General features: G+C 37.8%; 1 protein-coding gene across 1 annotated transcript; it reads left to right on the top strand.

Moving 5' to 3' along the window:
- Positions 1–4958: 4958 nt before the first annotated feature.
- LOC131857536 (secreted RxLR effector protein 161-like) lies at positions 4959–5495 on the top strand. Its single transcript, XM_059210202.1, has one exon. It carries the CDS (start codon positions 4959–4961, stop codon positions 5493–5495), a length of 537 nt encoding a protein of 178 aa, XP_059066185.1.
- The last annotated feature ends 18630 nt before the right edge of the window (positions 5496–24125 follow it).

Raw genomic sequence — 24125 nt, 5'->3', positions numbered from 1 at the left:
TATACAGGATGAATCCTTCCTGAAACTAGACGCTCTTATCATGTCTTATACATGATGAATCCTTCCTGAAACCAGACGTTGTGATCGATCATGTCTTATACAGGATGTATCCTTCTTGAAACTAGACGTTGTGATCCGATCATGTCTTATACAGGATGAATCCTTCCTAAAACCAGATGTTGTGATCTGATCATGTCTTATACAGGATGAATCCTTCCTGAAACTAGACGAGCTGATCATGTCTTATACAGGATGAATCCTTCCTGAAACCAGACGCTCTGATCATGTCTTATACAGGATGAATCCTTCCTGAAACCAGACGTTCGTTGTGATTGATCATGTCTTATACAGGATGAATCCTTCCTGAAACCAGACGTTGTGATCAATCATGTCTTATACAGGATGAATCCTTCCTGAAACTAGATGCTCTTATCATGTCTTATACAAGATGAATCCTTTCTGAAACCAGACGTTGTGATCAATCATGTCTTATACAGGATGAATCCTTCCTGAAACCAAATACTTTGATCATCTTTGTCTTATACAGGATGAATTCTTCTTGAAACCAGACTGAATCTAGATCTTATCAATCGAATCAAATCAAATCTATCAGGATATCAATTTCGCAAAACTCCAAAGATCAAATACCTCAATTGATCTCCCGAGGGGGCATCATCATACCGTAATCTATAAATCAAGAGCCAGGGCATCTTATCAAACCAATATCAACATCAAAACAAGATTATTCTTTGAATCAATGCGTCATCACACCTCACTTCAAAGAGGGGCAAAATGTAGACACTTAAAAATAATTATTTTAATTATTTTTAATTCCTCACATAATTAATTAATTAATTATGGTAATTAAAATTCTTCTCAATATTAATTAAATATAATTAATATTGTCACTATAGCATATGATTGATTTATTTAATAAATCAATCCCTTTCTTTATTCTTCTAAAAAATCAAATCCTCACAAATCTTCCTCTTAGCTAATTAATTTTAATTAATTAGTTAACCTACATGATTCCTACAAATCATCTTCTTAATTCATCATTAACCTAATAAATTCTTCTAGAAACTCCCTAAACTCACTTAACATTATTCTTCTAATTTTTTATTCCCTCCACTCATTCTCTCTCCTAGTCAAATTCTCCTACAAATATAAATCCCACCTAACATTTCCTCTAATTCCCCTCCTAATGAGTCGTTAATGGCTAATCATCATGATTAGCCACAAACTCAACTCTTTGTCCTTTCATCCAGCCACTAGCTTTAAATGCTCTTTTTTCTAGATGAATGTAAGATTTTCAAAATCTCACATTCCTCTAGGCATTTCCCTCTCCCAAGGAATTTTTAATTCCTTTTTATTCTTCTAATCCCCATAATATCCGTTTTTGGAGAATTTTTAATTCCTCCAATGCATCTTGTAGAGTGTGGAGATACGAAATGCCTTTAAGGCATATTTCTTGGTCTCCACACCCTCTCTTGGACCTTGTGTGACGTCACAAGTAAATCTTAGCCCTCCATCTCAAATTCATCCTAGCCATCCATTTTCCTCTCCTCTTCCTATAAAATAGGGTTCCATCCCTTCATTCAAAAACATCTTGAAATCCAATAAGCTTATGCTGCCCTTTTGAACCCAGGAAATCATCTTGGCAACTTGATCATCTCATCCTTATCATTCATCATAATCATTTGTGCACAATATTGGATAGCCATCCACATCCAGCAATCAAAGGAGCACATCAAGTGGAGCATTATCAAGGGGCACCTTCACTTCATCAAGCTCAATCCGAAGGAGAAGGTAAAATAGCAAGGTGAAATGGTCTTTTAATGATATTTTAGCATTCTGCATGTTTATTTTGTTATGTTTTGATCAGTTTACCTTTCAAATCTGTTTTCCCCTCTTCACTTACTTGTCTAGATTGACATAGGTTATGGATGAGTTGGCTGCTGTTGGAGAAACCATTGTTGAAGATGAGCTCATGTGGATAGCCCAGAATATATTTTCAAAGCACTGGGAAGTGTTTCTCAAATGCGTTGTCGGTTGAGATCGCCTGCCCGACTGAGCAAGACTTTGGAATGATTTCATCCAGGAGGAGATCAGTGAAAGTGGTCATCGAGGAGGTGAAATGAAGAAGATTGAGGATGAAGAAAATCTTGCTCTTGCAAGCAAGGGTAAACAAAAATTTAGTAAAGGGCGAACTAAGGATCTTCTTTCAAGGATGGGAAGAAGAAATATCTGAGCAAGATAAAGTGTTTTTGTTGCCATCAGATGGGTCACTATGCTAGTCAATTCCCAAATAAGAAAAACAAGGGAAAGCAAAAGAAGCAAGTTGCATCTTACTGCAGAGGTGGAAGAGTTCACAACACGGTATGATAATGAGTTTTCACTCATTGCCTATCTCTCAAGTTCAATTGCCAACAATGTTTGGTATATTGATAGCGGGGCTTCCTGCCACATGATGGGAGCCAAAGAATATTTCACCAAGTTGGAGGAGAAGAAGTTGGATTTCTGTATTGAGCTTGGAGACAATGCCAAGTACCATGCAACTGGTGTTGGCACAATCAAGTTTCAGAGGGAGTCTGAAAAACCCTTTTAATTTGTTGAGGATGTGTTGTATGTTCCTGGCATGACAAAGAATTTAATCTTTGTTTCTACTTTGGATGACAAGGGTTACATCGTGATCTTTGAAGAGGGAAAAGTTTATATTTGTCTTAAGAATTCCAAGGTAGCAAAATTGATTGGAGTCAAGCATGGTAGCTTGTTTCGGTTACACTTTGAGCCAGCACATGCGTTGGTGAGTAACAACAGAGGGCTTGGAGAGTTGTGGCATAGGAGGAGGATGCATCTTCACCATGGAGCACTTATTGTGATCAAGGAAATAGTGACGGTGCTATCTAAGATGAAGGTCAAAAAGCATGAGGTGTGCAAGGGTTGTGATCTTGGGAAATATGCCAAGACCAATTTTCAAAGAAGTGATACTAGATGTAAAGGGATTTTGGATCTCATACCCTCAGAGGTATGTGGCCCCATGTCAACAGGATCCTTGAGTGGGTATGAGTATTATGTTACCTTCATTGATGATTTCTCTAGGAAGAAGTGGATATATTTCATGAAGAATAAAGATGAAATCTTCAATAGATTCAAAGATTTTAAGGCTCTCGTGGAGAACCAAATAGGGGTGAAGATCAAGATACTGAGGTCTGATAATGGAGGCAAGTATACCTCGAATGCCTTCAAATATTTTGTGCTCAGGAAGGTATAAAGAAAGAGTTGACAGTTTTGTACAACCCTCAGCACAATGAGGTTGATGAATGGGAAAATAGGCCTATAATTGGAGCAACGAAGGCCATGCTTCATGATCAGGATCTGCCTTAGTTTTTATGGGTAGAAGCTTGCAATATAACTATGTATTTGCAGAATAGGAGTCCACACAAAGTGTTGGGCAAATTAACTCCAAAAGAGGTGTTCACAGGGAAGAAACCAGATTTAGGGCACATTTGCATCTTTGGATGCTTTTTGTACTCTCATATTCCCGTGGAGAAGAGAACCAAGTTGGAACCAACTGTAGAGAAGGGTATCCTTGTGGGATACAGTGAAACTTCTAAGGCCTATCAGATTGACATTCTTGCCCTCAGGAAAACAATTGTTCGCAAAGATGTGAAGTTTAGGAGGGAAGGGCTCTTCAGAAGTCTAGTAGTTTGGTAGAGGTTCAAGAGGAAGAGAAAGCACCTAAGGTTGATGCTACACATATTCCTTAGACTTCAATAACGCAAGATGGAGAGCAGAGCATACAGGTCAAGCAAGTTAATCAAGGGGAGGAACAGATGATTCCTCAGCCTCAGACTCCTATCACAGGGAGGAGGAGAAATAAGACGGCCGAGAATACACTAAGAGAGGCTCAGGAGTATGTTGGTGATCCTAAAGATCTAGGCGGATAGAGAAAGACTCCCAAACATTTTTCTGATTATATGGCACTTATGAGTGAACTGATTGAGGTGGAGCCTTCCAGCTTTCAGGAGGCATCCAAGCATCAGGTTTGGAGGGATGCCATGGTGGAAGAGTATTCTTCTATCATTAAGAATAGCATGTGGGAGGTAGTGCCATGACCTGAGAACAAGTCAGTGGTAGGGTCGAGATGGTTGTACAAGATTAAGCATGTTGCAGATGGTAGTGTGGAAAAGTTCAAAGCCTGATTTGTGGTTAAGGGGTTTTCTCAGAAGGAGGGGATCGACTACGATGAGACCTTTGCTCCAATAGATAGGTACTCATCCATAAGGGCTATCATTTCTGTAGCAGCGCAGATGGGTTGGAGGATTCACCAAATGGATATGAAGATGACTTTCCTTAATGGACTGATTGAGGAAGAGATTTACATAGAACAACCAAAGGGTTTTGAAGTGCATGGAAAGGATTCTCATGTGTGCAGGTTGAAGAGACCACTGCATGGGGTCAAGAAGGCTCCCAAAGCATGGTATGCTCATATTGATGGTTACTTACAGAGTGTGGGCTTCACCAAGAGTGAGGCTAATTCAAACCTATACTATGTTCAAGTGAAGGGAGAGCTTCTCATATTGGTATTATATGTTGATGACTTGTTTCTTATAGGGTCAGAAGAGCTCATAACACATTGCAAGAGGGATCTTGCAAGAGAGTTTGAGATGAAATACTTGGTTTTGATGCACTACTTTCTGGGATTGGAGTTGTGGAAAAAAGAGGGAGAGATCTTCCTTGGACAGGGGAAGTATAAAATTGATATCCTGAAGTGATTCTGGATGGAGGACTATAAGCCAATATCCACACCACTTGTGACCAATTCGAAGAATATTGATGCTTCTAAATCAAAGGCAATGGACCCAACTTTATACAGATAGTTGATAGGCTCTCTCATGTATCTGGTCAACACTATGCCAGACATTTGTTTTTCAATGAACTCACTTAGTCAGTTTATGGTGGAACCTAAATGTGTGCACTGGATAGTTGTAAAGCTTGTTTTGAGGTATCTCCAAGGCACAATTAATTATGGGCTAAAGTATGTTCAGCAAGATGAAGTGAAGATCAAGGGGTTTATTCATGCAAATTGGGCAGGCAATATAGCTGACAGGAAGAGCACTTCAGGGTACAATTTCAATTTGGGATCAGGAGCAGTCTCTTGGTACAGAAGGAAACAGAAGTTAGTTGCACTGAATTCTGCAGAGGCCGAGTATATGGCAGCTAGTATGGATACATGTGAGGCTATTTGGCTTCAGAAACTTCTAGCTTGGCTCTTTGATCAGGAACTAGATCCTGCCATCATTTATTATGATAATCAGAGTTGTATTAAACTCTCTGAGAATCCATTGTTTCATGACAAGTCAAAGCACATTGAGATCAAGTACCACTTCATCAGAGATTGTGTGGAGAAGGGGATAGTGAAACTCCAGTACATTCCTACAGACAAACAAATAGCAGACATCCTTACGAAGGCTTTGATAAAGAATAAGTGATGCAAAGAGTCTGGGAGATTTTCCTATTCACCTTCTTGGTTTCTTGGATTACTCAACCCTCTAACTCCTCAAGCCCTTCCAATGGCACTTGATTGGGGTTTTTTTGTCTAAACCACCAAGGTCTAATCCATTTTGGCTTTCCTCTAAGGTATAGCCACTAATCTTAGACAATCAACTCCTCCTATTGAGGTTGCCACCTCAATCTCTACACACCACTCTGAGGGCTCCAACAAATCCTGCAAGGATCACAACACACCAACTCCTACAATGGGTTCAATGTGAATTTAGATAGTTCCTTTGAAGTATTTTAGGGGTTTTAGCACCTTTGGTCCCATCGCCAAGCTTTTCCAACCTCAGTTTGACTCTACCGGTTACAAATAGGCCTAATTCAATTAGCCCTCCTATACCTGTTTGCAGGGATTAGTTTACAAAATTCCCACACAAGGCCACAAAAAAATTGCAGATTTGAGTACCCTTTTCAGAGTTTCTTACAATACCGAAGAATTGCATCTGGATTTTTTTGTACAACTATGGGAACCAAAACTACCCTATTTTCAAGGGTTTAGGCCTACCCGGGTGACTGGGAAAGATGTCTTTGGAAAGATTCACCAGTCAAATCACCTACTCAAATAAATTGAGAATTCTTGAAGGGTGTTCATAGGGATTTCAAACCATGGGTTCATTTCCCTGCAACCAATCCACACGTGCTCAAAATGGGCACATCTTTTGTTGTCCTAATTCATTAACTCCCAGCAGTGAACCTAGGGTTTCATTGTAGCTCCTCCACCAAGGCCTGCAAAAACAAAAAACCTACTCTAAAATTATTTATAGACCCTAACCTATAATTCCACTTGATTTCAACAGGTGTCATCAATGGATGCTCAGGTTAGAGCCATTTTACTCTTAAACCCTACTTTGCAAGGGTATTACACCTAGTTACAAAGAATGGATGATATCTCTACAAATAAAGACAATCAGTCCTTCTAATCAAACTTATTGGAAATTAAATTCAATAAACTCTCATGCCCTGCAATGAGATCCTTCTGTCAAGTCCGTACTAGACCATACCAAAGCAACAAAAATGAAGAAAACTGTCAAAACGGTGAACAAAACAAGATTTCTTGAAAACACAAAACTTGTTCTTGCATTCTAGATCCTCCAACCTGTACAATGAAGTATATTTTGGCTTATATTCGCATGGTTTAGTTGTTTCAACCAACTTTGCAACGCCAATCATCAAAAATGCAAATTTTGCAAAAAGTTACAAATGTTGCTCAGCAACGTCTACATTTTTTTGACATATGAGATGCAACTTTTCATTCTAGTGCATTCCAAGGCTCTTGAAGGCCCTCAAGCATCCTCGAAGACCTAAACACAATGCAATAGACCCCTATTACATGATAACAATGATCTAGAGTACTACTCTTATGATCTACATTAGCATTTCAACTTCTCAGGTTGATAGCATCCTGAACACAAATGACACAATCAAAACTTGGACAACTCAACCATGGCTCTACTGAGTCCCAAATGGTTGGTCCCTTATTACATTATAGAATACAACACACAAAACTTAGAAGAAAACAAAATTTCATGCTTGGAGTGTTAGGTGCCCTGCACCATACTCCCCTGGGACAAAGAACTCAAGTCCCTTGAGTTAAGAGGTCTGCAATCTCCACTCCATGTTAAAGTATATATGGTTCTGACATCCACATAGCATTTGAATCGGGTAACCCTTCCCACTTGACAAGATAATTCTTGTAGACTCATTTCCTTGTCTTCTTTACTACCTTGGTGTCCAAGATACTCTCCAACTTGATCAGTTGGCTTGGTGTCAAATCCTTCGCCCAATCTTCATTAACCTGTGATGATATGTCCAACTAATTTGTTTGTGACTCTCTCTTGTATGGATAGAGATCACATACATTAAAGATAGGAGAAATACCCAAGGTGGGAGGAAGTTCAACTTCATATGCATTTTGTCCATATTTAAGCACCACCTTGAGAGGTCCAATCTTCTTCATCAATAGCTTGATAGGCTGCCCTTTTGGAAGACTCTCCTTCCTTAGGTATGCTAACACTAAGTCTCCAACTTTAAATTGCACATTCCTTCTTGTTTTATCAGCATGCACCTTATACTGCTCGGATATTTGTTGTAAGGATTGCCTTACCTTATCATGCACTTCTTTAATACCTTCTGCAAAGTTCTCACCTTGCGCACTCATAGGTGCCATAGAACTAAGATCTCTGAGCTCTAATTTTCCCCTAGGATGAAATACATACACTATAACAAAGGGACTTTTACCTATGCTTCGGTTCACTGAGTCATTGTATGCATATTCTGCCTGACTGAGTACTAAATCCCAAGTCTGCCCATGTTGTTTTGTAAGACATCTTAGCAAGTTACCCAGTGATATGTTGACAACTTCCATCTGACCATCTGATTGAGGATGATAGGCAGATGAAAAGAATAACTTGATGCCCAACTTTCTCCAAAGTGTCCTCCAAAAGTGGCTTAGGAACTTCACATCTCTGTCACTAACAATGTTGATTGCAAGACCATGAATTCTTACTATCTCTTTGAAGAAGAGGCCTGCAATTTAGGTGGCATCATTGGTGCTCTTGCAAGGTATGAAATGTGCCATTTTGCTGAACCTATCTACCACCACATACACACTATCAAATCCCCTTGGAGTTCTTGGCAAGCCTAACACAAAATCCATGCTCACACATTCCTAAGGCCTTTGAGGTATGACCAAGGGTTGATATAGACCTGCATTACTTGATGATCCTTTTTCTCTTTGGCAGATTGTCCATTGCTCTACAAACCTTCTCACTTCTGATTGCAACTTGGGCCAATAGTAAAACCTACCAACCTACTCCAAAGTCTTATCTATGCCAAAATGACCTCCAATACCTCCTTGATGCTTTTCTTGAATAATGTTTTGTCTCATAGAACATTGGGGTATGCAAATAAGATGTCCTTTGAACATCAAACCCTCTTGTATCATATATTCTGAATAAGAGACATGAGAGGTGTTAGAGAAATCAGAACAAACACTATATATCTCTACAAAATCCTTATCACCCTTGTAGAGGTCTTTTAATTCACTCAAATCCACACTTTGCAATTGTATCTCCTGCATAGTCATGACTCTCTTACTTAATGCATCAACTACCTTGTTTGTTGTGCCTTTTTTGTGCTTAATAGTGAAGGTGTAGGATTGTAAGTATTCAACCCACTTTAGGTGTCTCTGGTTCAACTTCTCTTGCCCATTGAGGAAACTAGGGGCACGGTTGTCAGTGAAAACTACAAACTCTTTGGGCAGCAATTAATGAGGCCACTTCTTCAATGCTTGCACCATGGCATACAACTCCAAGTCATATGTGGAGTACCTTTGCTTAGCCTCATTTAACTTCTCTGAGAAGAAGGCTATAGGATGACCCACTTGGCTTAAAACTACCCCTATTGTCCTTTGGCTAGCATCACATTCTATTGTAAACAACTGATTGAAATCGGGCAATCTAAGGGTTGGAAGCTCTGCTATCTTAGCTTTCAACATTTCAAACCCCTTATTGGCTTCCTTTGTCCACTTAAAGTGACACTTACCTCCTTTAATAGTGTTGAGTATAGGAGCACAAACATGGCTAAAGTTTCTCACAAACTTCCTATAAAAAGATGCCATTCCATGAAAACTTCTAACATCATTTATGCCCCTAGGTGTAGGCCAATTAAGTATTGCTTCTACCTTACTTGGATCCATCTTTAAACATCCTTGAGAAATAACAAAACCAAGGTAAACTAGCTCTGTTTTCAAAAAATCACATTTTTCTAGGTTGATCTTGAGTTGAGCCTCCTTCAACTTCTTCAAGACCATCTCCACATGCTTAAGGTGTTCCTCCTTGGACCTGCTGAAGATCAAAATGCCATCAAGATACACAATAACAAATCTACCAATAAACTCAACTAAGACTTCATTCATGAGCCTTTGGAAGGTACTAGGTGCATTGGTGAGACCAAATGGCATCACCAACCACTCATATAGGCCTGCATTGGTTCTAAAGGTTATCTTCCATTCATCACCAATTCTGATTCTTATCTGATGATAACTAGACTTCAAGTCCACCTTTGTGAAGTAGCTTGCTCCACCTAGATTGTCCAATAGGTCCTCAATCCTTGGCATGGGAAACCGGTGCCTTATAGTGATCTTATTGATTGCTCTTGAGTCATTGCACATTCTCCATTTTCCTCCTTTTTTAGGCACTAACACAGTAGGAACAACACATGGAGTCAAACTCTTTTTAATAAACCCCTTGTCCAAGAGTTCTTGCACTTGTTTGGCGATCTCTTCATTTTGACTAGGTGTCATTTTATAAGCAGTTTTGTTAGGCAAATTTGCCCCTGGTATCAAGTCTATTTGATGATTCACATCTCTCATTGGAGGCAAAGAATCAGGCATATCATCTCCTACAACTTTTGCATATTATTTTAGTAAACCTTGCACTTCTTGAGGCACTTCACTCAATGGATCCGTCTTAGCTTCATCTTTAGGCTTCAATACTATACCATGGCCCTAATGACCTTCTTTCTTTAATATTGTGAGAAACTCTTTACCTCTCATCAGCATCACACTTGATCCTATTTTCTTTTCCTCTTTTGGATCAGGTAATGGTTCCATCTGATATTTCTTTCCATTCTTGGTGATGAGATAGCTATTCTTTTCTCCATCATGACTGACTCTCACATCATATTGCCATGGATGGCCCAATAGCAAATGACGAGCATCAATAGGCAATATGTCACATAGTAGTTTGTCTTTATACTCGCCAATTTCAAAGTCCACCCGTGCTTGTTCATCAACTAAGACATGTTGACCCCGGTTGAGCCATGATACCTTGTAAGGAGTGAGGTGAGGCAATCTTTTCAGTTTGAGTGTATCCACCATTTCAACTGAGACAATGTTCTCAATGGAACTTGAATCCACAATCACCTTACAAACTTTTCCTATGTGGTGGCTCTTGAGCTTGGGGTATCTTGAGCATTGTTCTTCTCATCATTAATTTTTCTCCATCTGTCACTGGTCCTACCTTTCTAATTGGAGAGGTCTCACTTTGAGTGTCCTCCTCTTGCACCAATTGAGTCCTTCTTTCACCCATGTATGATCTTGTTGAACTTGAGGCTTTTCCTGGGCACCTACTCATGGTATGTCCAACTTGATTGCAGTGATAGAACCTATCGGTGAAGATTGTATTTCCTCTTCCTGAGCTTCCAAACCAGCCCCTAAAATTGCTTCTTACTCTAAAGGATCCTCTAAATGTTCCTCTTTGTGAATCCCCACTACCTTCTTGGCTTTGTTGCTCTTCATTTCTTGATGTATTCTGCCCTCTACCAAAGGTTCCTCTACCTCTGAAATTTTTACCACCTCTATGTTTCTGATTTTGCTCACTTCTCCTCTTGATCTTCTCCTCTGCCCTTAATGCCAACTGAAAACACTTATGAACAGTGTCTAGTGTGAGGATACTTATCTCATCTTGTATGTTTTGTCTAAGGCCATTCATGTACTTGGCCAATTTCTCCACTTCATTCTCATGCTTCCTAGCCCTCAAACTGAGTTTGTGGAATTTCTCAGTGTATGCATTGACATCTAGCTCCCTTTGTTTCAGATTTTGCAGGGTCTTGTGGATTTGAACTTCATAATCCCCTAGTAGGAATTGAGCCTTAAGCATTATCTTCATACGCTCCCATGAAGTTATCTTCTTCTTACCTTCTTGTACCCTTTCTTCTTGCATCATGTTCCACCAAACCAATGTTGACCCTCTCAATCTTGACTTGGCCACATTGACTCTTTTCTCCTCTAATACCTCCTTATAATCAAAGTGATTATTTAGAGCCTCTATCAAATCTAGCAACTCTTCTCCATTAATATTTCCTCCATAGGTGGGTAATCCATCCAAGTTATCTTTGGAGATGGATTTGACTGCATCCAAGAATAGATTTTGGTCTTGAGGCATTGCTACTGCTGCTTGTTCCTCTCCATCATCGACTTCTTCATCTGTCTCATCTCCCCATTCTGTCTTAACCTTCCCCTTCTCCTTCTTAACATCTCTGGTTCCTTTACTTCCTTCTACATCCTTCAATCCTTCTATCATCTCTGCCACCATCTGTCGGATGGCTTCTTGAGTCATAGCCTTTGGAGGCATTGAACTTGCTTCTGATTCTTCATAGTCTGACATACACCAAATCTTTCAAAGGGTGGCTCTAATACCACTCTGATGCAAAGAGTCTTGGAGCTTTTTCTATTCACCTTCTTGGTTTCTTGGATTACTCAACCCTCTAACTCCTCAAGCCCATCCAATGGCACTTGATTGGGGTTTTTCTATCTAGACCTCCAAGGTATGATCCATTTTGGCTTGCCTCCAAGGTATAGCCATTGATCTTAGACAATTAACTCCTCCTATTGAGGTTGCCACCTCAATCTCTACACACCACGCCGAGGGCTCCAACAACTCCTACAATGGGTTTAATATGCATTTAGATAGTGTCTTTGAAGTATTTTAGGTGTTTTAGTACCTTTGGTCCCATCGCCAAGCTTTTCCAACCTCACTTTGACTCTACTGGTTACAAATAGGCTTAATTCAATTAGCCCTCCTATATCGGTTTTCAGGGGTTAGTTTAAAAACTTCCCACACAAGGCCACAAAAAAATTGAATATTTGAGTACCCTTTTCAGAGTTGCATAGAATACTAAAGAATTGCATCTAGGTTTTTCGTACAACTATGGGAACCAAAACTACCCTATTTTCAAGGGTTTAGGCCTACCCGGGTGACTGGGAAAGATGTCTTAGGAAAGCTTCACCAGTCAAATAACCTACTCAAATAAATTGAGGATTCTTGAAGGGTGTTCATAGGGATTTCAAACCATGGGTTCATTTCCCTGCAACCAATCCACACATGCTTAGAATGGGCACATCTTCTGTTGTCCCAACTCACTAACTCCTAGCAATGAGCCTAGGGTTTCATTGTAGCTCCTCCACCAAAGGCCTGGAAAAAAAAAAAAACCTACTCTAAACTTATGTACAAACCCTAACCTATCATTCCACTTGATTTCAATAGGTGTCATCAATGGATGAGCAGGTTAGAGCCATTTTACTCTTAAACCCTACTTTGCAAGGGTTTTACACTTAGTTACAAAGAATGGATGATATCTCTGCAACTAAAGAAAATCAGTCATGCTAATAAAACTTATTGGAAATAAAATTCAATAAAATCTTATGCCCTACAATGATATCCTTCTGTCAAGTTGATACTGGACCGTACCAAAGCAACAAAAATGAAGAAAACTGTCAAAACGGTGAACAAAACAAGATTTCTTGAAAACACAAAACTTGTTCTTGCATTCCAGATTCTCCAACCCATACAATGAAGTAGTATGTGGCTTATATTCTCATGGTTTAGTTGGTTCAACCAACTTTTCAATGCCAATCATCAAAAATGCAACTTTTGCAAAATATTGCTCAACAACTTTTACATCTTTTTGACACCTGAGATGCAACTTTTCATTCTAGTGCATTCCAAGACTCCTGAAGGCCCTCAAGCATCCTAGAAGACCTAAACACAATGCAATAGACCCCTATTACATGATAACAATAATCTAGAGTACTACTCCTGTGATCTACATTAGCATTTCAACTTCTTAGGCTGATAGCATCCTAAACACAAATGACACAATCAAAACTTGGACAACTCAACCATGGCTCTACTGAGTCCCAAATGGCTGGTCCCTTATTACATCATAGAAGACAATGCACAAAAATTAGAAGAAAACAAAATTTCATGCTTGGAGTGTTAGGTGCCCTGCACCAATAAGTTTGTATTTTTCAGGGATAAGCTGGGTGTTGTGCAGAACACCTTCCTCGCTAAGAGGGAGTGTTGATTGTTATAAATCAAATAGAGTTTCTATTATGTGAAATTATTATGCAATTAATCTGTAGTTGGGTTATAAGAAATTAACAAGGATGTGCCCAGATTGCCTATCATCGCCACTTTTTACCCAAAGGCCTTTGAAGAAAGGAAGGTTGCCATCATCAAAAGTATCACCTTTCTGAAAAAATTGATGGGAATTATGATTAATGAGGGCAGTGAATGGCTTAAAGCTTATATGAAGGTAGAAGGGCTAGAGAGTGATGGGGATGGGGATGAATTCAATCTGACAATCAAAGAAGTGCAACCAAGGTTGAGTGTCGAGGAGGGCCCAAGCATAAGGGCCAAGGAAATTATAAGTGTTGTGATCGGGAACAAATAATCTTTTTGTCTAGAATTTTTTTTTTTTTTTAAAGTACTTCTCTAGTATATGTTATCTAGGTCAGTGAGGGCATCATTTTGGATATGGATCTCATGTATTTAGAATGTGTAAACAAAATGAATAGTGTTAGCTAGCCTATCTGGCCTCACCATTTAGGGGGTTGGTGAGCCATTTTGAATCCTGTGGGTAGAATGCAAGGCTTCTTCCATAGCTAGAGGGGTCCCTAGTAGGTAGACAAATTGACTAAAGAAGAAGAATGTAATGAAAGCCTTTGATATGAATATAATGGGTGTTGGCCCTTACCAGCTATTTACTTACCAAAACAAAAAAATGCAAATTTATAAATAATTTCAAAAAAATGCAATTTATAGACTCAAATGTGGTTTTCCTTTGTTTATGCAATAAAAAAAAGTTAAAAAAATTTGGCAGACATGTTTAAAATCTTTCTGAGACTCAAAATTAGAACTTATTAAAAACTTGAAAAAAAAATTGAACATAAAAAACACGAATTTGTAAAATAATCTTTAGAAACATGCATAAAATTGAATTTCCTAAAGTCGGGTGTAGTTTCTCCTTCCACTATGGATCTAAAAACAAAGTTCAATGATATCATGTGGCATATGATTATATATTATAAATTTCTATTTAATATTTTACAAATTTCATCCATTGGTAACATGGGCCTTGTCACCAAATCCAAATTAATACCTTATAAGACCATATACACCTCCATAACAATGTTACGGAAAAGTAAGATTTCCTAGGAAAGAAAAAAAGTTTTTTCTAGAGTCTTCTATAAAACCTAAAGTCCTCCATAAAATTGGAAAATTCAAGAATTAAGAATATAGAATCTTTCAAAGATAGAAGTTTATAGATTTTAGAAACCCTCAAGTTTAAATATGATGTTGTTTAGTGCAAACAACACTACTAATACTTTGTCTTTTGTTGGATTTCTTATAATAAAAGTTAGATCAATATAATTTTCTTTTGGCTATTTTATGCTCTATTTTCCCCTTTTTTGTTATTATTTTGTTTTATAGTTACATTTTGCATCTATTTTATATGGTACCAAAGCTATAAATTTTCTAACAAGACTAAGATATTATTGGATCGATATTTGTTTAGCTAGGAAAGCTTTGAAATGGTTTAATCTATTTGTTTGAGGGTTGATTGTTTCTAATGTGGGCTCTATGTAACTACCTGCCAAGGAACCTTGGAGGATAAGTACAAAATATACAAGAAATGCATGGAAATGTTTTTTTTAAAGTAATTAAGTGTCATCATGCATTACATATACAAGTATAACACTCAACCTCAAGATAAGGTCAACTATGTGTTAATCAACTATGCACATGCAAAAGACTAAACACTTGAAACTCCAATTGAGATAACTCAAGTCACCTCTAAGGGTTCCTTGATGTCACTACCTAAGAAACGCATTCAAGACAAGATCAATATCTCATAACACTAGGAGATGACTAAATCAACCTACAACACTCAACCAAGCATATCTATATACATTTTAAAACAACAATTGAAACGTTCCTATCATAACATCACGATACATCAAGAATAGAGAAGCATAAGGGATCATACTTTATGCCTGATTCCAACATCGGTGCACGTAAATCAATACCAATACATATCCAATAATAATTATTACATCCATCTCCAATTGGACTATGTCAATACAAACATGATCAATGATATGATGCATGTCTCCATATACAAATGATTAGATCATGCAAGAAAGAGAAGAGAATGAGAAGAACCTGGTGTTGAGGAAGGAGGTAAAATTGATTGAGCTAGTCATGAACCAAGTCCTTTGATCCCCAACAGTGGTTGGCAATGCCACCCGACTATGTGGTACCCTCAGTTCCACCCCACCATGCTCATGGAGATAGTCACACAAACCAACAGTCATACAAGTAAACAAGGGAAGAGATGAGCTTATACAAGAGTCAAACATGGAGAAAATGCTTAATGTAAACATATCAACCCAACAAGAGTCATAAAGCCACAAGATGATGGAAATGGCAATAATGCATCACTCACATAAATGAGAAAAATCAAGTAAGAGAGAGGGTGCTCGAGAATCAATTATTAAAACACTAAAAGGGTGAGGAAGCATCCTCAATCGAAAACAATAAGTGAAAGGAGGCACCCATAAGAGAAACACCAAATTTTCCATACAACCTATATTACAATGAGATAACCAAAAGATCAAGCAATAATAAATCCATAGGGCTACACAACTAACAGGTTCTAGATATTAGAGTGCAAGTGTAGTGAGTTTCATCATGTGTTCTTGTGAGGATGTACCACACAAAATAGTGTATTCTCTCATGTAATGATGTAGGGATATCCCCCGTCAATGAGCAATCTTCTGCAATCAACCAAAAATATATTTTCTTTCAGTTTTGTTCTTTAACTGTGTTGCAGTTTTTGTGTTTCTTCCAGAATTTTTTGGTACTTGTTCCTTTTTCATTGCAGATTTGATTTTTGGCTTCCAGATTGGTTCTTATTCCTTATTCCTTATTTTCAGTTCATTTGGATTCTTTTCTGGCAAGTTATCGCTTTCAGATTGTTTGTTTCTTGATTCCCAGAGCAATTTTTGAGCTTAACGGCTAGTTGGAGATTTTTTCTCGTGCGGAGCGATTTCTTGGCTTGTGGATCTATTTGATACCATGTTTGATGTTCCTTGGCTCTTGTCTAGCCTTCTTTGGTGGTCCACACTTCATTTGCATTCTTGGCAGAGGAGATCTTCTCATTTTGGGTCTAACCTATTTTACATGTTTCATTTTCTTGTCATTGGGGAATGTAATATTTTGTGGCCAACTTGAATGTGTTTTGGATGATATATCTGTTGTTGTATTCAATCCTTTGGTGCACAAATGAATATAGATGATGTATTAGATTTAATATTTATAATTGGAACTCATTTGAAGATCTGGATGATTGTAATATGGAATATATGATGTAACTGGTCTTGCAAGAATGTTTTGATTTTTGGATGTTGCTGATTGATTTATGATGAATATATGATGTTGTGGATGTCTCTGATTGCATTTTATTGAAATTTTGTTGTTGCTTCCATTGTGTTACTCTTGTTGAATGATCCATATTGTTATCTTTGAAGGCCCTCTGGAACATGGTTGCGTCAGATGGTATCAAAGTTGGTTGTGAATCTTGAGGCATTCCTTTGGGTGAACAGATCCCCGAATTGAGGCAGGTTGCAAGTGTGTTGAATAGATCACTGATGGAGAGGCAATTGAAATCTTGTAGTTAGATTTCCAAGTTGAGGTAGTTGCACCAGATAAAAGAGAGGAGATTCCACCGAGGAGGATGAACCCTAGGAGGGTAGAGAAGATGATGGAGGATTTCAAGAATGAGATGAGGAATGAGATCTGAAACGCGTTGGCCAGTTTGCAGAGGAATCCAAAATCAGAGGATGAATATGAAGAGGCAAGAGAAGAGCTTGAGGTCAAAGAAACTAAAGGACTGACAGGTGAGGGAGAAGAAAGATTTCAAAGAGCGGTGGCACAAGTAATTAGAGTTCATAAAGTGGAGGTTTCTAACTTTTTAGGTTCGTTAAATCCAGAAGATCTGATAGACTAGATCATAGAGTTGGAGGACTACTAAATGAGTTTGAAGATGTTAAGGACCCGCAAAGAGTCTAGTTTGCACAAACTAAGTTTAAAGGGCACGTTTCTTTATGATGGAAAGAGTTGTAGAGAGATAGAGTGGAGAACGGTGAGATAAAAATCACCTGGTGGAGGCAAATGGTCATGAGATTGAAAGCTAAATTCATTCTCGGAGACTACGAGTTGGAGTTGTTCAAAAGGTTGTAGAAATTGAAGTAGAAGGAGATGAGTGTGAAGGAGTATATTGGAGCATTCTAGAAGGTGATGATCAGATCCAGACATCGAGATATGGATAGGGAAAAGGTGGCTAGATACATAAATGGACTTCAATTTAACATTTAGGATGAGATGAGTATGTTGAGGATTTCTATAGTTAAGGAGGTTTATCAATATGCATTGAAGGAAGAAGATAAAATGAAGAGGAGACAACAGAATAACCCTAAGGGAAGAGAGACATGTGATAAAGGGAAGATGAGTGTCAACATGGAGAAGAAGACTGTTGAGGAACCAAAACCTAAATGGAGTAAAGAGCCAGAGTAGAAGACACAAATGAAAGGAGGTAGTAGTAAGGAGTTCTTGGGTACATGTTTCTATTAGGGGTCCCACAGATACTGAGAGGGGGGGGTGAATCAGTATCTGACCGGTGATTAGAATTTCTTAACTTAAAACAAGCAGAACATAATATAATTGTGTATTGGTATGCAAGAAATAATGCAATAAACAGAATCAAGAACATCCACATGAAAAGCACACCATAACACAAGATTTTAACGAGGAAACCCAGTGTGGGAGAAACCTCGATGGGATTTGTGACCCACAATATTCACTCACTGGCCAATAAGAGAATATTACTTGCAATAGGGACCTGCACATGCAAGAAGGCCAACTGCCTAGAGCTCACTGCTCAATGGGAAGTCACACTGACTTACAATAAGGATTATACAAATCCAATAACTTGTACTGCTTTACAATAGCATCTTCAATGCTAGATTCAGTACCGGTTCCTGCTCTGTTCTTTACATATACCCCTTGACCTATATTTCGCACATTAGGTCTGCCTAATATTTTCTTTTATGCTCCTACATCACTATATCCTTTCATTTAAAATGTCTACAATGATCTCCTTTATATATAAGAGTCATTTTACAATTTGCCAAGTCGGCTTACAATAATAAATAAAATATTGTATAACAAAAATCTTGTCGGCCTCTATGCCGGTATACTTCTTTTCTTCTCTGCCGGTGCCGGTGTCCTGAGTGTCGGTGTAGAGTGTGATCTGCTGATGCCGATATAATGTCTTTGCCGGTGCCATAGGATTGCAAGGTTGCCATCAATGAAAAAACCTTCAATCACATACAATGTCTCATTGGAGTGTGCATATGCCAACAGTTTCAAGTGTGGGGAAACCGGACATAGAGATTATGAATGTCCTCAGGGTAACAAGGGGAAGGCAAGTAAATTCTTAGCATGTGAAGATCCAAAAAATGGAGTTGCAGGTGAGAAATTGATAGAACCGAAGCAAGGAGAATCCCTTAAGTTTAGAAGAGTCTTGACGGAGCAGAGCAATGAGGATACCAAACCTACTCAGAGAAAGATTATTTTTTGAACTATTTGCAAATCAGGTGGTAAGTGTTGTAAGGTTATTGTGGATAGTAGAAGTACTAATAATCTAGTATTAGAAGAGATGGTGAAGAAACTTGGTTTGAAGAGGCTTAAGCATGGACTTGTCCTTACAAGGTGGGATGGTTGAAAGATGATCATGTGGTCGAGATGAAAGAGCAATGTTGGGTGAACTTTAGTATTGGTCCTTTTAGAGATGAAGTCTTGTGTGATATCTTGCCTATGAGTGCTTGTCATGTTTTGTTGGGTAGACTTTGGCAGTTTGATAGAAGAGCTATCTATGATTGTAGGAAGAACCTGATCACAATTGAGAAGGATGGACAGAAGTTCACTTTGGCATCTTTGAAAGAGAAAGAGGTAAAGAACTCAAGTTTTGTGAAGAATTGTAGTGCTGAGAAGTAGGTTGCAAAGGTTATACCGGATGTTGGCATGGATTTGAAGAAAGATATAGCTGATAACAAGGTGGTACCAGATGACAACAAGGTTAGAATTATGGTGGCAGGTAAGATAGATTCCGGTGAAAAGAAAAAATTTGATTTGTTGAAGAAAGGGAATAGTGGCAAGAGGCAGAGTGTAAGTATGAAACAAGAAAAGAGGGGAGAAGAGGATAAGAGATTGGAAGATCTTATTGAAGTTCCAGAAATGGCAGGAGGGAAGAAGTTTGCAGACAAAGAAGACATTTGGATCAAAAGTGAGCATGGGGTCTATATCCCAAATCCTTTTCGATTTTCATGAGTTGCCTCTCATGGAACATCTTTTTCTACCTGGGGTGTTTGATGTAGGAGCATCCCCAATCAAAGAGAAAACTTGCATGAACCAAAAATTTATTTGCTTTCAGTTTTGTTCCTATTATGTGTTGCAGTTTTTGTGTTTCTTCCAAAATTTTCTGGTAGGTGTTCCTTTTTCATTGCGGATTGGATTTTTGTCTTCCAGGCTAGTTCTTGTTCCTTATTCCAGATTTTTAGTTCAATTGGATTCTTTTCCAGCAAGTTATTGCTTCCAGATTGTTTGTTTCTTGATTCCCAGAGCAGTTTTTGAGCTTAACGGCTAGTTGGAGATTTCTTCTCATGCGGATCTATTTGGTACCATGTTCGATGTTCCTTGGCCCTTGGAAGACCTTCCTTGGTGGTCCACACTTCATTTGCATTCTTGGCGAAGGATATCTTCTCATTTTGGGTCCGATCTATTTTACACATTTCATTTTCCTGTCATTGGGGAATGTAATCTTTTGTGGCCAACTTGGATGTGTTCTGGATGCTATATATGTTGTTGTATTCAATCCTTTGGTGTACAAGTGAAGATAGATGATTTATTAGATTCGAGATTTGTAATTAGAACTCATTTGGAGATCCAGATGATTGTAATCTGGAATATATGATGTAACTGGTCCTGCAAAAATCTTTTGATTTCTAGATATTGTTGATTGATTTATGATGAAAATATATGATGTTGTGGATGTCTCTGATTGCATTTTCTCGATGTGTTGTTGTTGGTTCAATTGTGTTACTCTTGCTGCATGATCCAGATTCTTCTCTTTGAGGGCCCTCCAAAACATGGTTGTGTCATGTAGACGAGAATGACAATCATGTAAGATTTGACGCCACATGTACATGCATACCACTCTCGTTAAGATCCAGTGCCTTCATGTGTGGGCATGCCTTCCCGATACATCCTTGGCCTCATAGTAGCACTCAAGGCATGTTCAAGCCACATTAAAGTTTTTACTTGATTAACTCCCCACTTTGTGATTGCTAGCAAGCCACTTTGGGCCAAGGACACGTTGGGATCCACTCCCTAAACCCTTTTTAGTACCTAGACATAATCTCACCCCATTTAATTGAATGAGGAATCAAAATAAAACACAATGCGATGATTCATTTTTCATATGCCCAATAGCATCAAATATCTCTTTTACACAATGTCATTTCAACCATACACATGGCATACTCAATTGGACATGCTACCAAGAGAATGGATGCATTTGATCTCACAATGAAATGCAATCACATAAGATGATCCAATGCATCTATTAAATATTTCCATAAGTACTCTAAAAGAATTCAAAATACTTTCTCATACCAAGAGCTATCCATTCATTACACTTGGGAAGGCACGAATCAAGTATCAATGCCAAATTCAATGTAAATCAAACATACTATAATGCCCGCACCTGAGGCTTACACATGAATAAAAACAATAGATATATACATATACTAATCATTATAATACATCTCAAGAGATCATATACACAATCCATAACAATGGCATTACTCAAGGAGCAACCTAAAGGTCTCCAAATCATGAATTGGATCTTGCATTGATCCCAATTCACAAGTACAAATGCAATACTCTATGGAATCTCAAATAAGCATACCTATACATCACACACCATCTCACTTAAGGATATTTAGACCCAAGAATCAAGGCAAATTAGAAAAACAACTCAATTAGGGCAGTGAAGAATGCTAAAACCCAAAATCAATTCACTAATAAGAAATTGCATGAATCTAAGAGAAATTGCATAATTATTTTATAAATTGTGTGATTATTTTAGCAATTGTCTAATTTAACTTTCAACTATGTGAATCTGGAAGCAGATGTACAATTCTACTCTCGGAAGACAACTAGGGCATCAAGTTTGACAAAAAGAAGATAGGAAGGTGAAATTGGGGACCAACCCATTTTAGAACTACCTCATGACTTACCAAAAAGACAATTACAAAACCCATACAAATATCTAATAATAATTGGGCAACATAATCCCTTGGAAACCCCATTTTCACATCATTCCCCAAACCTAGAATCAAAACAGCCAAACAATCCATCAAGCACATAAAATATTGGATTTCAATTCTCAACAAGGTTCCAAATCCACATTAAAACACATTGCAAGAATTCAAGGAGATCAAATTAAAAGATAAGAAGAAGTCGAAGTCTCGTACCTCAACTTAGAGAGAAACTTCATTCACAAGCTACATTTTGCACTCTCCACCAATGGCCTCCTGATTCAAATAACAACAAGACATCCTTAATTCAAATCTATTAACACCATACCCACAAAATTACACCCCCAAGATCTCTCAAGCTCAAAATTTCCTTTGGCTACCAAGAGGCTTTGAGAGAAAAAAACATGAAAATAAAACTAAGTGTTGAGCAAATGAGCTCAATTACAAAATATAAACTCACTTTTAGGGGTGAGAATATAATTGTATACACTTAAAAATGGTCTGAAGATAATTAATTGAATAAGCAATTATTTAATTAATCCCCCTTCCTAATTTAATTGAATTCATTAGGCAATTTGATTAAATTCTCCCTTTCATCTACTTATTAATAAATCTAAGGATTTATTTAATAGGTTCATTTCAATAGTCCCCTTTGATTAATTAATTCAAATTAATTAATCCTCCCCCCATTTTAATTAATTCTTCTAATCCCCTAATTAATTAAAACAAATCAATTTATGAATTGTTGAAAATTAACTAGTCTTTTCCTATTATTTGAATTTTTAAATTCAAATTACCCACATGCCTCCTAACTTCTAACCACCTAACCTAACCATCCCTCTAACCTAACCCATTCCACCTAACCTTGGGTTTAACTAACCCTATCCTATCTTGCACATCCTAACCTCCTATGGTGTGGATATTCTCCCCTTGAGACACATGGCACTTTGTCCACATGTCTCCTCTCTTGGACACTTGCCCTCTTCTGAGAAAGGCTCCTTGACACTTGTCACCACAAAGATGACAAGTGTCCCTTCCTCCAACCTCTTCTCCAACCTCCTCCAATTTCACCCTTGATATCTTCAGACTCAATCTTGACCGTTGATTCCTGCCACCTCACCCCTAGCTTTGGAAATCCTATAAATATCCCCCATTTTGGAGCATAAAGGATCCCATCTCATATCAATTTAGGCATTGTTACTATAGACATATCATTTGAGAATTGTTATTATAGGCAATTGCATCTTAGATCTAGCTTAATTTGATCATTTTCTAGAATAATTGTTAAATCATGTAGCTTAATCAATCTCTTTTCTAGCTTAACTGCATCATCATCATAGCTTAATCATGCATATCATTAGCTTAATTAGTCTCTTGGATCAATCTAGCATAATCAATCTCATCTAGCTTGCATATCATTATCATTTCAAATCCTTCATCTAGGTGTAGTCAAGTCACTGGGATTGTTTATCCAAATCTGAGAGCAAATCCATATTCACATCTCTTAGGAGGCGATAGGTCGCTTTGTCATGGTTCATCTTCCATTTGCTTTTAATTTTATAACCATGCTTGTAATGATCTATTGAGTGTTTGTGTTGTAGTTGTAGGTATCACACTTCACAGGCACGACAATAATAATAATAAAACGCAAATTAAAATCATAAAGCCAATTAACCTCCTAAAAGACCCTAATGATAAATCACTCAATACTCAATAAATCAAACACAAATAGGCATATTTTACATTTAATATTAAACTACTTCAACCATGTCAATTTTATCATTGAAGCATGTGATAAATGATGACATATCTCAGTTGACTGACTATACACAAACAATCATTACGGACCGACTCAACATGACGACCGAGTTTTCTAAAAGCTACCAATTGCAGTAGTTAGGGCTCAAAATAATAAAATAATTAAAATGGTAAATCGAGGGAATTTCTCTAATCAAGGGGCATGGGTTTTGTCTTAGGGTATTTGGCCAGTGTGCTATCTCCTATTAACCATCATTGGGCATATGGGCACACTAAGACCTACAGAGCCAGGTGGAGTCGATGCCTTGTACCTGTATTCTCATGCACTCGAGTGATACAATATCATCCCTTTCACATATGATTATCAATTAAACCTTATAATATTTCCATCTAATTAACTATGTTAAAAAACATCATGAATATTATTTCTCTACATCAATGAGCATATAAATATTCCCCAAATGGGGGTCAACTTCACAACATCATTAGTAACATGATATCTCATCAAATCAAAATAACATAAATTATGATTCATTACTTTTAATCAGCTAATCTATTTAACATTACTTATCTCATTCTA

This window comes from Cryptomeria japonica, chromosome 8, assembly GCF_030272615.1.
Source record: "Cryptomeria japonica chromosome 8, Sugi_1.0, whole genome shotgun sequence".
Lineage (NCBI taxonomy): Eukaryota > Viridiplantae > Streptophyta > Pinopsida > Cupressales > Cupressaceae > Cryptomeria > Cryptomeria japonica.
The sequence above is the reverse complement of the archived record's forward strand: the minus strand, read 5'-3'. Positions and strand labels throughout refer to the sequence as shown.